The sequence below is a fragment of the Pholis gunnellus genome (genome assembly GCF_910591455.1).
Source record: "Pholis gunnellus genome assembly, chromosome: 2".
Classification (NCBI taxonomy): domain Eukaryota; kingdom Metazoa; phylum Chordata; class Actinopteri; order Perciformes; family Pholidae; genus Pholis; species Pholis gunnellus.
Window position 1 is genome coordinate 16,504,810 of NC_136536.1, and position 13,477 is coordinate 16,518,286.

General features: G+C 42.9%; 1 protein-coding gene across 2 annotated transcripts; it reads left to right on the forward strand.

Moving 5' to 3' along the window:
• The first annotated feature begins 2,282 nt into the window (after positions 1-2,282).
• Positions 2,283-11,056, forward strand: prdm2a (PR domain containing 2, with ZNF domain a). Of its 2 annotated transcripts, XM_079179146.1 has the most exons (5): positions 2,283-2,376; positions 3,777-3,841; positions 4,364-5,613; positions 6,760-8,536; positions 8,827-11,056. In XM_079179146.1, the coding sequence occupies exons 3-4, from the start codon at positions 4,410-4,412 to the stop codon at positions 8,502-8,504; spliced, it is 2,949 nt and encodes a 982-aa protein (XP_079035272.1). In that variant the 5' UTR covers positions 2,283-2,376; positions 3,777-3,841; positions 4,364-4,409; the 3' UTR covers positions 8,505-8,536; positions 8,827-11,056. The 2 variants fall into 2 exon arrangements, with proteins under 2 accessions (XP_079035272.1, XP_079035271.1); XM_079179145.1 differs by having other exon boundaries at positions 4,364-8,536.
• Positions 11,057-13,477: the final 2,421 nt, after the last annotated feature.

The window sequence follows — 13,477 nt, forward strand, 5'->3', positions numbered from 1 at the left end:
TTCAGGTTTATTATGTCCTCAAATGTCTCATTGAGCTTTTATACCTTTATAAATGTCCTCTCAATTCCTGGTACTGCATGTATTCAAACATACAGTACCAGGGTTATATATACAGTCAAACCAGGTGAAGCATCGCATGGTGACCTTAAGTTTGGCAGTGAAGCAAGATGCCTTTACTATGATTTGAGTTACATAGAAGAGGATGCATTATACTCGACACGTGGTAGCAGCGTGGCCTTCCTGTAGCTCAGCTTACTATTTTAGAGTTAGGAAGTCTGAGGTGCACAGCTTTTGCAATGATTTTCTAGCTATGCAACCATGATGCATGAAAGTACAATTTGTTGTCTGATGAACCCACGTATGTATGTAATGACTTGCTTTCAGATCTAGCAAAACTCATACTTACTCCATGACAGACTTTGACTGCTTAGCCATATGTGTGAAATGGCTTCCAGGCGGTCAGCACCTGCTTATATGATGATTTGACGCATGTGTCTGACCAGTAGACCCCATCGTGAACTGCTCATCATAATTCTACAGCTGCAATTGCCATCAACTGCGAAAGACATTCTGGAGCCTTGATCATGCACGGAGTGACGCGCTATGACGTGCTATAAATAAACACGATTATCGTCAACTTGAAATTAAATCAAGTATGTGCAAGAATCTTATACTTAGGTAGATTTAACACACCACACTGTGTCAGCAACTTCACAGCAAAGTTTGGGAGGCTGCATCTAAAATACAGAGAAGGAGAGAAGCCTGAGTAGAGAGAGGCCCGTTGTTTATGATCTTTCATTATGGCTCACTGAAGTCGGGCATGTAGTTTGAAAGTGGAACACCACTCAGCCCACATACAACATTGCTACAAGAGACATACCATGCATGTGGCATGAGAACACCACCCATGTGCTGCACAATGTCACAAATGTAGATGTGGGGTCTGGTGAACTCCTACAGATCCTCTTTAAGAATGTCCTTTATGTTGATTCTGGAGATTGAAATAATGTCATGTGAAACCAGAGGGTAGCTTCTTATGTAGGTGATTCAATTGACAATTGTTGTGGAAAACAGAGAGCTGGTCAGGGGAAGAGAACAAATGCTACTGCAAATTATAAATCCTCCACTTGTCAGCTTGGTTTTGCCTCTGTTTTTTCAACAGCTGTGAAACAGAAATGTTAATGTGGCCTCAAGCTATTGAGATGTGACCTGGCTATATTTACAGTATGTATATATATATATATATATATATATATATATAACCTGTTCACGTCTCTGTATATACAATATGTATTCATTAATTTCTATTACACCACTGTTTACATCAGCAATCATTGTCGACCACAAATGTATTTTGTAACTTTGTACTTTTGTATTACTTTGATTCACTTTTTTTGCACTTCTTGTAAATTAAAATGTGTAGATTAAAACGAAACCGTATTGTTTTTCAATAAACCTTTTTTGCAGACAAACTCACAGTAATTTGTCATATTAAAAAAGAAAAATCTAAATAATACTAATGTATTTATTATAATTGAAAACAATAAACTCATTACCATACAAATTGCGTAATGTTCATACCATGCAATAAACACAGACATACATTTTTTTGAGGTATATGACCAAAGTTACACTACATTCAAGTGCACTGAAGTTATTACCAACTTCTTTAGATTGAGACTTTATTACATTGCGCCCTCTACCGGCCCTTCTAATACACTACAAGGACACAGTTTGTTCAGAAACATATTTAGAAATCGTATGTGTTTTTGTCAAACTTACTTTACTTTTTTAAATGAATGGTTCAAATGTATTTAGATAATTAAAATTAAAATAAATCTTTGATAATCTGAAGAAGTTTTAGATTATCAAAATCAAAAACTCAAAACCAAAAGTGTCAACATGTGGGCCTAGCACAGGTCTGGCTCTGAGTTTAGTTTTACAATCTGGAGTTATTTTTTTTCCCCTCACAATTTTAGATTAATATAAAAACTCGTAATGTATGAAAACTAGCTGGAGGGAGCGTGCATATCTTGCATAATCTTATATGAATATCTGTAATATCTTGCCTTGCATTAGATATGCACATTTTTTATGAAACAACTAGTAAAGGCTGGCAGCAACGATGCGCCAATGTTCTCATTTTAGTCCGAGATGACAGCTGCCTTTTGACATGATGTTTTCTTTTTTTCGTCGAGCCTTAACAAACCAGTTGCTGATTGGTCCAAATTTGACATCCTCATTCGCTGACCAATCAAAACGCCATTATCTTGTTGGTACATTGGGGAAGGAAAAAAAAAAGAAAACTCAACTGTACACAACCTGCAGGAGAGGAATATTTCAAACCGTTCAACGGCAGTTCTTATTGGGGAACAAGTATGTACAGAACCTGTAACGTGCAGATTTGTGTCAACGGCCAGTGTTCGTAACGGTCGAGTGGAACATTCTACTCTAGATGTAGCCAGGGCTCGCGAGCTAGCATTGCAGCTAGCAGGGTATTGTCAATGCTCTAATGTCGATAACAGCTGATTTATTTCACTTAAGTGACGCCTTGTCTCAAAACCTTGACGGTTACAGGGCTCTGATGTTGGTTTAGCGGCTTTCTAGTACCAGGACGACAGAATAGCGCTATTTTAGAAAAGCCAGTTGACCTTTCAGTGGACGAGCTAGCAGCCTCTGTAGCAAAAGCAGTAATGTGACGACGTGATGTGTGGCCAGCTAGCAATGGTGCAGGGACGGGGGGAGCGTCATCACAGCAGGTGAAGCAGATGCATTTTAACGAGTTAAAATAAAAGATCAAATGAAACGGATGAGTCCTTTTGTTATACATCTGTTTGATGTTCGGCAGATAAAGTCAAATAAGTAGTGATATTATAGCGCAGATGGATGGAAATAGAAGTTCATATTACGAAACTGGCTCAAAGAAATCAGTATGTAGGCCCTTGTGGGAACAATGTTTTCGATTCTGCTATGTCGTGACTGACTGTTGTATTTGTGCAACTGGAACTCCCTCCACGATGGTCTTAAATAATTGACAGATAGTATGCATAAACATGAACTATAAGGTCTTTGTTTACGTTTCCCCTCGTGCCTACAGTTGCCTTAAAACTGCTAGAAATTGAATAATTATGAAGGATAAATAAATATAAAAAATATCCGATGCAAAACGAGCTAAGAGTTAAAGAAAATAATAATTTAGTAAAATAGATTGTTGACTCGTAATTGTCAAGAGCTCGTGCGCTCGCGAGGATGAGCAGGTGGAAGAGTACGACAGAATCATGCACTCATGATGGGCCTCTGCCATTTTGTCCAACCAAGCAGTACATGAAGATCAAAATGCACCTCTGTGCTTTCAAATAACAAGTGAAAGGTAGCTGTTTATGACATGCTAATGACTGTGTATAGTAGCAGGTTGTAAGGCAACCATGTCATGTTAAATGAGGTAATCTGGGGACAGATTAGCTTTATTGTGGGACTGTAGGCCTACTCACTGTCGTCAACTAATAGATAAAAAGAAAACACTGTTTATAACACTGTTACAAAGTGTGGGTGCGTTAGTTTATGTGGTGTTTGTTGGTGCATTAGCAAACAAATTAGGACCTACGTTTTATTCAGCAGCCACATGACTGAGGAGATAAAGTACACTGTGCTCAACTAATCCCACACTACAACTGTTCACTCGGATCAGTTTGTAGTTGGAGCTTAAGTGTCATGCGATGTGATGGAATGGGCTCCGTGGTCTTTTGTAACGCGTGTTGTCTTTCTTCTTCAAACAGAAAGAAAAGCCTGTGTTCATCCGTCAAACCAGCACGCCTTCTACTCTGCATTGATCATTGAAATGGTAAGACGGTGTGAACAATTCTATATATTACTTTAATGTTGACTTACTGGTTTATGCTTTTAAATGCTGAGGTAATGGAAGTATCATAATATATGCTCTACAATAATGGTGCATTATGGTCTGAACAAACAGAAAACAGACTGATTATATAAAGAAGCACATTGTGTTGTGATGTATAGTAATTAGTTTATATCATGAACATGTGTATAATGTAATACTATTCCAATACACTTGGAATACATTTCAGAATGTCTGAGTTGTATTAGGTGGTGGCAATATGATACGTGTCATTAATGAATACAAATACAGTACTACTGCTATTAGTAGTACTAACTGCTTTACAGGATAATTTGATAAAGCAGACGATAAGTTTGTGATGTATTGATTTGCGTTGCAGTGTAAGGCGAATGATTAGACTGCATACGTGTTTATGTTTGACGTTGAAGTTAATTAATGCGGCCCTACAGCTATGTTATGTGTGGGTTTGCTGAATGACATCAGCTTCTTTAATCTATTCAACAGGTGTGACAGACTTGCTTCAGAGAGCTGGATACAACCTCCACTAGACATGGAGGACTCTCCTCACTTGTACATCTCTGAAATCGGCGACAATGAAGCCATGGAGGGGGATGGGGAGGAGGAGGACGACATTTATCAAGAGGAAACTAACATGCAGCCAGACATCAAGTCACTGTATCCTGATCTTTATTTACATCCCAACCAGGATACCGAGAGAGACTGGAACTATTTTCCCTGCCAGCACTGTGAGAGACATTTCACCAGCAAACAAGGCTTAGAACGACACATGCACATTCACGCTCCGGAGAACGACGAGGCACACGCGTACAAAAGCCGCCAGAGCAACGTGTCCTTTGGTTCAAACGCGGGTCAGTCGCCGCAGCATGAGAAGATGAAGCCTCTGGACTCAGTGGGCTCAGTCATGCAGCTTCACGCTTCATCCCCCGCTAGCTCCAAGACTTCCATTTTGTCGGCCGGCGACCGCAGCGCTCAGCCGGACAAACCGGGAGCTTCAGAGGGGCATCATGCTTGCAAGTACTGTGAAAAGATGTTCACTACGCATACCAACAAGCGACGACATGAGCGCAGGATCCACGAGCAGCATCTGCAAGTCTCACGTGTGGCGAAATCCCAGCTGGCCCAAGAGGAAGATCTCCAGAGGATGCTCGGTGAACCTTCTCAACAGGAAACGGAGATCGGTGACGATACAGCACCCGCAGCGGCTCTGGAGAATGACGTGGGATGCGTAGAACAATACATGCTCGATGTCTCCAGCAATATTTCAGAGAACCTCAGCTTTTATATTGATGGAAAGATAGTGTCGACAAGTACAGTCAGTAGCTGTGAAGCGCCCGAGAGTCATTCTGGGTCTTCGACTTTAGTTGGACTGGATGCCCTGATTCTAGACCCCGGCCAAATCAGCCAGGTTTTAAATACAGATTCAGTCGCAGGCAAAGAGATACCACAGGTCAGAAGAAGAACTGCAACGCCACCTCTTTTGCCGCAAATTAAAACTGAACTGGAGTCTGAGGCGGTCGTGTCGTCATCCTCCCTCGTATCTTCTTTAATAGAGAATCTACTTCCTCAGAATGCCGAGTCCACAGCTGTGCAGAAGGAAAGAACTGTGTTTCTCTCTCCGAAGCTGAAGCAGCTGCTGGAGAAGCAGGACGGCCTCAAACCTACACTTGCCCTCATCGCAGATGCCCAGAAGCCCTGCTCACCCGTCTCTCTTTCCGCCCTGGCTGCTGGAACAGGTAGGTTCAAAAGAAGGACGGGCTCTCCACCGAGCTCTCCACAGCAACACCCAACATCTAAAGACGAAACGGCAGATAGTGGAGATTGTGACGCTGTAAGTACAGGGCCGATAGAGACCCAACATAGTTCACCCGTGCACCAAACAGCCAATGTGAAGGATGATGCAACTCCACCTGTGGAGGAGCCGGCAGTGAAGCCTGTGCCCACGGCCGGCGGTAATTCCTGTAACCAGCAACCACTGGATCTCTCTAATACGGTCAAAAGAAGTGAAGATTTAGCTTTAACTGATGCAGCGCTGGATTTGAGCTTTCAAAAGAAGACACTAGGTAAATCTGAACTGACATTGGAACTAGTTTCACAGGCAGTTTTGAAAGCAGGGGAATCAAATGCATGCATTGCGGAGACGGCCGTGATAAATCTCGGAGGGCATAATGTAAGCCTAGGGAACCCGGAGATCCCTTTAGTCACAGACTTCACAATACTTACAGGTCCAGATGTGATGGAGCCCATGGCAGAGGGACTTGTTTACGGGCTTGCGCTTCCCTCCAGTTCTCTGACTCCATCCCCCGCATCCCTTACCACCCCAGCTTCGCCGTGCACCATATCCTTTGCTTCCCCAGCCTCACACACAGGGCTCCCCACCGCTTCTTCATTAATAACCCTAATTTCTAACCCTCCAAGCCAACCGATCCAGTTACTAGCCCCAAACATATCTCCTGAGCCCCTGGTGCTCTGCACAGAAAACGCATTGAATTTTTCGGAGTGCGATTTAACGGCTGCATTTGCTGCTACAGATTCTGCAAACGCTCTCTCCCGGTCCCTTGACCCGGCTCTGAATCTACCCGGCCACGTGTTTCTCTCTGATCAAATAGCTATGTCAGAAGTGCCATTCACGCCCACTGTAACTTTAAACGATTCCCTCATCAACTCGTACAACATTACCAGCAACACAGTGTTGATAGAGTGCACAATAGCTCTCGAAGGCCCAGGCAGTATAGTCCCTGCTGCAGTTAGCTTACAGGAAACCACTGCTGAGCCTCCAGCACCTACACACATGTTTGTTAATCACATAGAACAGCGACAGATCGTTTCAGTGCCCAACTTTCAAACTGTGGACCCCACCATTCTTATGTCCTCCATTGCAGAATCACTAACTCCATCCACCTCAGCGATGTCCGATTGTCCTGCTGTGTGGGAATCAAGTCCGGACCCGGAGCTTGTTGTCAATCCAGAGCCAGCAACCATGAAAGAGGAAGAAGCTGCTGACGACACTGTTTCCATACCCGAAATCTCACCGAAAACCTCACCGCCTTCGGAGAAAGCTCCAGAGGACGAATCCTCAAACGGCGCACCGAGCGATGCCCAACAGCAGACGTTCACCAAGAACTTTGTCTGCAATGTGTGCGACAGGCTTTTCCATTCAATGAAAGAGCTGGGCCATCACGTGGGGGACCATGCTGACGAATGGCCGTACAAATGTGAGTTCTGCGTGCTGCTCTTCAGCAAGCCCGCCGCGCTGCTCGATCATCGATCGAGCCTCCACGGTGTCGGCAAGAGTTATGTCTGCAGCGCATGTACGAAAGAGTTTGTCTATCTTTGTAATCTGAAACAGCATCAGGACGAGTTGCATCCCGGCCAGCAGTGTACCTACACGGAAGAGGAAAAGGGTAAACTGAGACCTCAGAACTACAATAACTCGATAAAAGTCACCACGGAGCCACCGGTGCCCGACGCTGCAGAGGAGCCCAAGAAACCGGTGAAAAAGGAAGAAACTGAAGTGGATGTGGCTGCTGAAGAACTGTTTACAACGATAAAGATCATGGCCTCAGATGGAGCCAAAGTCAAGGGGCCCGATGTTCGTCTTGGCATTAACCAACACTATCCCAGCTATAAGCCCCCTCCGTTTCCTTACCATAACCGATCACCCGCCGGCTCAGTGGCTTCAGCCACAAACTTCACCACCCACAACATCCCACAAACCTTTACGACGGCCATCCGCTGCACCAAGTGTGGAAAGAGCTTTGATAACATGCCCGAGTTACACAAGCACATCCTGGCTTGTGCCAATGCCAGCGATAAAAGGAGATACACGCCCAAGAGGAATCCCATCCCGCTGCGCCACTTTGCAAAAACTCAAAATGGAGTTCTGTCGACCACGAACACGACGAACGGACTGAACGCTTCGAACAGACCCAGTCAGTCCAACCGGTCCAAACCTAGCCAGGAATCGCCGGCGAGCGTGAAGTTCAAGGTGCTGAACAAAAGGAAGAAGAAGTTGGTCCAGAGGGTCATGCCGCAGAGGAACAAATCGGCCCCTTCATCAAATAAAATGCCACGCGCACACGTGGATGAGCAGCAAGAGATCTTTGTCTGCCCGCACTGTAGCAGGGAGTTCACGATGCGTCGCAGCAGAACCAAACACATGGCCGTCTGCCCCAAGAAGCCTAAAGAGGTGAAGAAAAGGAAGGACGGAGGCATCTCTGTGACGAAGGAAAACGACGGACACCTGCACAGAAGGGCGGAAGAGAAACAGCAAGCGTCGCCTCAGCATAAAACAAGACTCCAGAGTTCTGGGCCTGCTAAAAGGCCCGCCATCCTCCCAGTGCAGACCGTCTTCTCAAGCAAAAGAAGTAAAATAATCATAAAAGAGAGCACGCAGCCGAAACAAGAGACGCCCACGCTGAACGAACTCCCCATTGTTCGCACTTTCAACCCCTCTATGCGCCAGTACAGCAGAGTGCAGCACAGCGTCAAAGGAATCCCCATTAAGATCTCCATAGTGAAACCGCAGCAGGCCGCACCACAGAGGGACGAGCTGCTTCCCGCCCGGAGCCGAGAGCAGGCAAGCGGAGCGGCCACCAGCAGCTCGGGGCAGAGTCCCACCGCCTGAAGACTGCCCAGCAGCCCACCGGCGATCATCAGGTAGTTAAAACACATTTTGGTTCATAATGGTCATGATAATCCGGGGATGTGTGTAAATAAATCATTGAAAAAGAGCTACAGTACACAGTAATGCCACATGTTCCCTGATTAGATAGGTACAACAGCATGAGTAAGTAAAACACCGGCAGCTTCTACAATAATCAAGCCTCTTAAGGTCATATGCAGAATAATCTGGACATTACCGGTTTGGACAGACCATGCAAACAACCAGATAGTTGTAAGAAACCTAATTTCTATATCTTGTGCTATATGTGTTTTGATGTTTTTAGGACCCTGCTGTGTTGGAGCTCCTCATACACTCTCGTGTCATCGTGATACTGAACTGTTAATCACACTGGAGACCCCGCGGAGCCGGTTTGCATCATGCTGTACAATAGATGAAGACGGATGACTAAGCATACTGCAGTGAGTGGAGGCATTCAACTGAGTATTTGAATGCTTTTTGTAGTAGCTTTGGAGTTTTTTTTTTTTTTTTTTCATATTTCTCCTTCATTTCATAAAATTTCTGTCAACAGCTTTGAAGTTTATCCGACTGCTACATGTCACAAATTGGGAAGGAAGTGGGAGGAATTGAGCTGGAAGGCTGCTCTCATTTCCTACTTTGAGGTTGTTGTTTTTTTTTCAGAGAGAGGATAGCAGGTGGCAATCATTCTCAGCATGCATTTGCACTTTTTCTTCTCTGTTGTCTGTGTCCTTTTGGTTTAAGCTCTTCCTGCATGCTTGTGCTACAGCTACATTTAATCGGGATGGTTATGTTGATGCAAATAGGCCTTAAACTCCGACGTTGGGCTGATTGACAATAAGTGACGTGAATACGTGGAAGATGCGTCTGGATTACCGCATAGCAGTGGTTCTCAACCTGGAGGAAACAAATTGAGTAAAGTAATAATAAAATAACATATGTTTTTTTTTTTACATTATATTGCCTGCACCAGCGATATATATTTTGCCTCGGATTACATTTTATTGAGAGTGGGTCTGACTGGGGGATTGCTGAGCAGCCAAGTGGAGAGAAAAGTCACGGAAAGCATGAAAAAGCCACAGTGCCTGGAGCACAGTGGACAATGATTAGTTGCAAGCTGTTCCAACTAAAGCAACGATTGCCCGCACCAGAGCAATCCCAACGGAGGGAGGTGGTGACCCACGAGAACCACTGCTCTACAATACGGCGTAACTCTGGATATCACAGGATGTCGCCGCTCTTGATTACTGTTAGAAAGGTCCGCGTTGTCACGATCGGTGTGAATGTAACATTGGTAGGTTTGATGCGTCAGCCTTTGCAAATCAAATTTGTATATAATCTGGTTGTCTCAGTTGCTATGTATTAGTATGAATGTTTTGAGAATACTTCTCTCTGTGTGCCATCAAATGTATATAGTATGACTAAATGTGGCATAAAGGGGATGACCAATAAACTAGTTTGGCGTTTCCCTCACATGGATTTTATTTTGATGGCCCACCAAAATATATTTATTCTTTTGTGTGTTGAACTGCAGGCTGCTCATAAACAATGCATTGATGTGCTATCACAGGTTATTAAAGGGCTTCCCTCTGTAGCCTAATCCCACATGTTGGCGTTGAGTTTATAGGCCAACACAAATACATTTTCGACTTTTGGGAAACAGTTTGATGTATTTGCACAGATACAGAAGTGCTGTGTAATCTGAACATCTTGGATGCATCATTGCCACTTTTACAATACTAAGAGTTTATTTCTGAGCAGCGTTGGAACTCCTGCTTGGCCTCACTGCGTTTCCTCTGAAATCCTGACATATTTACAGTAGCCCAGTTCGCTTATAGGCTTTATTTTGCACCCGTTTCACAAAACTCTTGTCACAAAATATAATTTTACGTGTTTTTTTTCTTCCAAAAAAATATAAATCGTCATATTAGAAATACAGTCTGTTCGGGTCTCTGTCGTGCGTAGCGCTCAAGCATTTGGTCGTTGCTTATGATCTGCTGGCAACAGTTTATTGTGTGAAGTGTGTATAATAAATTCCACATGTACAGTATATAAATCACAAAATGGAAATGTAACGCTGGAACCCTGTAATGACGTATGGAAACGTTTGTTGTCACTAATCTCAGAGAGTCAGTGTGATGAATTGTATCTGTTTGATTTTTTTTTATAAGCTACTAGTTTGAAGAGCTAGTGCTATACAGGGTACTTATTTCATTATGATTATCATCATGTTAATTTTGGCAAACTAATACTTGACAATGGCCTGTATTTGAGAGAGAGAGAGAAACAATAATGGTACCTCCTATTTTACATTTTGCCTTTTCAGCCCTCACTGGTAAAGTCTGCTTCATGCAGACGGACGGGCTGCAATGTGTTGGATGTACAGGACGGTTTTGGGAGACTGTTATTTAACTGTGAAAAGTGCTTGTAGCATTTTAAAGTGTAAATTGAGTCGTGTATATTTATTAATAATTTAAAATCATGTAATCAATATCTGAACAGTTCCTCTGTATGATTTGCACTAAAGTTTTTCTTAAAGCGTGTGTTGAAAATAAATAGAGAATGTTAAGATTATGTGAAGTGTGTGTGACACTTTCTTTGGTACACAAATACAATTAATCACATTATTGTTGTTTAGTCGTTAATGTAGAAGTCTGCGGATGTCATGTTGGGAAATTACACCAAATTGTCAGTCCTTACTTTCATTTTTTTAAGCGTATTAACAGAATTTGACTCCAGATTTTCAAATTCCTGCATTATGAGCCTTACTAGAAAATACAGAAACGTCCAGGTGGTGGCACACTTTCCTTATTTTAGGTGGATTCAATAGAGAGCAGATTCTGTAATACCACTGCATCTCTTCTGCTCTTTCTGTTAGATAATCCATATTCAGGGATGTTTCTGCCCCATTTTAAAGCCTTATTTCCACCACCAGTATGATCAAATTTGGTATTAAGATGCAAAGACATCCAGCCTGTGACCTGTTTTCTGGGAAAGCGGTGGATCTTTTTGTGGAGTAGCTATCAACTGTATTTGACCCATTTCTACCTTTTCATATTTAACATCTACAACAAAAGGTTGCACAACAAATATGGAAAATTATGTTAAATATAAAATAAATGAGTCCAGTGAAGAGTGAAAATACACGGCAGAACTAGAAATATCAAAGCACGTGCATCAAAATGTACGTGCACTTGCTTTGTCTCCAAACAGTGACGCACCGTGCCTCTCAGGAAAACTAATCTGCACCATTTTTTTTTTGTGGGAAAAGTCTTAATTAGCAACGTTAGCTGTGGGTGGTGGAGTAGCTGAGAAAGTAGAAAGGGTGGAAAAGAGCAGCAGATAACATGAGTGAACACCGAAAGTAGGGAAGCGGAGTTTAAAGTAAAAATTTAAGAGGCACCGGATTTGCTGTGAGGCTGTAAATGAAAAAGTGCTGCTGTGACGCCCCGTAGACGAGATTCTGCAGGACCCCCAAAATAGTCCAATCAACCAAACCCAAAACACCTGCTTTTAGGCAATACGCAAGGATTATAGGGAGCTATCATTAGCTTAGCTTAGCTTAGCGTAAAGTGAAAAAACACGCCTAGTGATGTCTAAAGCTGACTTATTTGCACATTACAAAACGTTTCCATAAAGTGTTGTGTTCAAGGTGTTGTAGTAAACAAACTTAGCTTCAAATTCAAGGTTACTCACAAAAACACATTGTGTGTGTGTGTGTGTACTTGAGGCCTAACAAGCGTGTTTAAAACGTTTTCTTCCGTCATAAAATATTTGCAAAAGTGATTTATTGGAACATTTTGAATCCGGCATTGTTTAACGTCCATGTTTACTTGCCAGCAGTCTTCTTCTCCCCTGCGTTTCTTGGTGCGTTATTGAAACCTGGAGATCACTGGAACGGTGTGAAACCGCTGAACAGAATGTGTCCGGCGCCACTCGCGTCCTTGTGTGCGTTCATAAGAATAAACAAACCGGTCGCATTAAAACACCGCTCCATTGCGCTGCTGACGGTCAAACTCTGCAGGGCACATTTAAGTTTTAAGTTTGAATACTGGTGTAATAGAATATTTTTTAATAAGATAAGACCTCTTTGCATGGCAGAAGCCTTAGAGACCACTTTATCCCTTTTTGAATTCAACATGGATGTTGAATTTAATTTACTGAAACTAAATTACCAACTAATACTGTCTGCAGAGACCAGGTCCAAGTGTCGGCACGCTTTCTCAATCAAGCATTAATAGATGAAAAGTAATCTAAATGTAATTGTTCGTCAACATGCAGTGCACTGGGCATGACTTGAATTGTAATTTTGGCCAGTTACGCAGAATCTTTTATTTGCTACAGGCAGATAATATAAGGATCCAATGGGAAGATTGGAAACAGTAGCTGTGCAGATTTCCAGTCTGTGACATTGAGCTATCAAAGCAATTCCCCCTGGTCCCCTTGTGTCATGGTTATAGCCAACACTGTAATAAAAAGCAGATGCACATATTCCAGCAGCAGCAGCAGCAGGTGAAGCGAGCTGGTACACTCTGCTGAGTGTTCCTACGTAAAGGCGTGTGGGTTTGTTCTTCCCCTGGTGAAGCTTTTATTTCCACTCTTCTGAAGTGTTGAGCACGTTAGTGACAAATCAACACTGGTGGTTTTGGATTCTTTGGATATCTTTTGTTTCTCTCAGATAAGTTCACAGCTCCAGCAGTTCCATTTATTTGTGTATATATGAAGTTGAACACGTAAAATTGTGAACACATGTTGTAAAGTTTGCAGTTGACTTGATGCTCTTAAGATTCATTGCAGATGTGTATAAAAAGGCATTTAATACACCTCGCGTCCCTTTTTAATGATGATAAAAGTCAAGTCTCTGGGAGCGAGGGACCAGCCTTGATGTGCTTTTTCAGCAGCAGTGCTTTGATTTGATGATTTTTACATACTTACGAGTTGTGCCAGTGTACCTAGAG

Coding starts and splice junctions, on each gene's coding strand:
- prdm2a (XM_079179145.1), top strand. CDS start 4,410: ATGGAGGACTCTCCTCACTTGTACATCTCTGAAATCGGCGACAATGAA.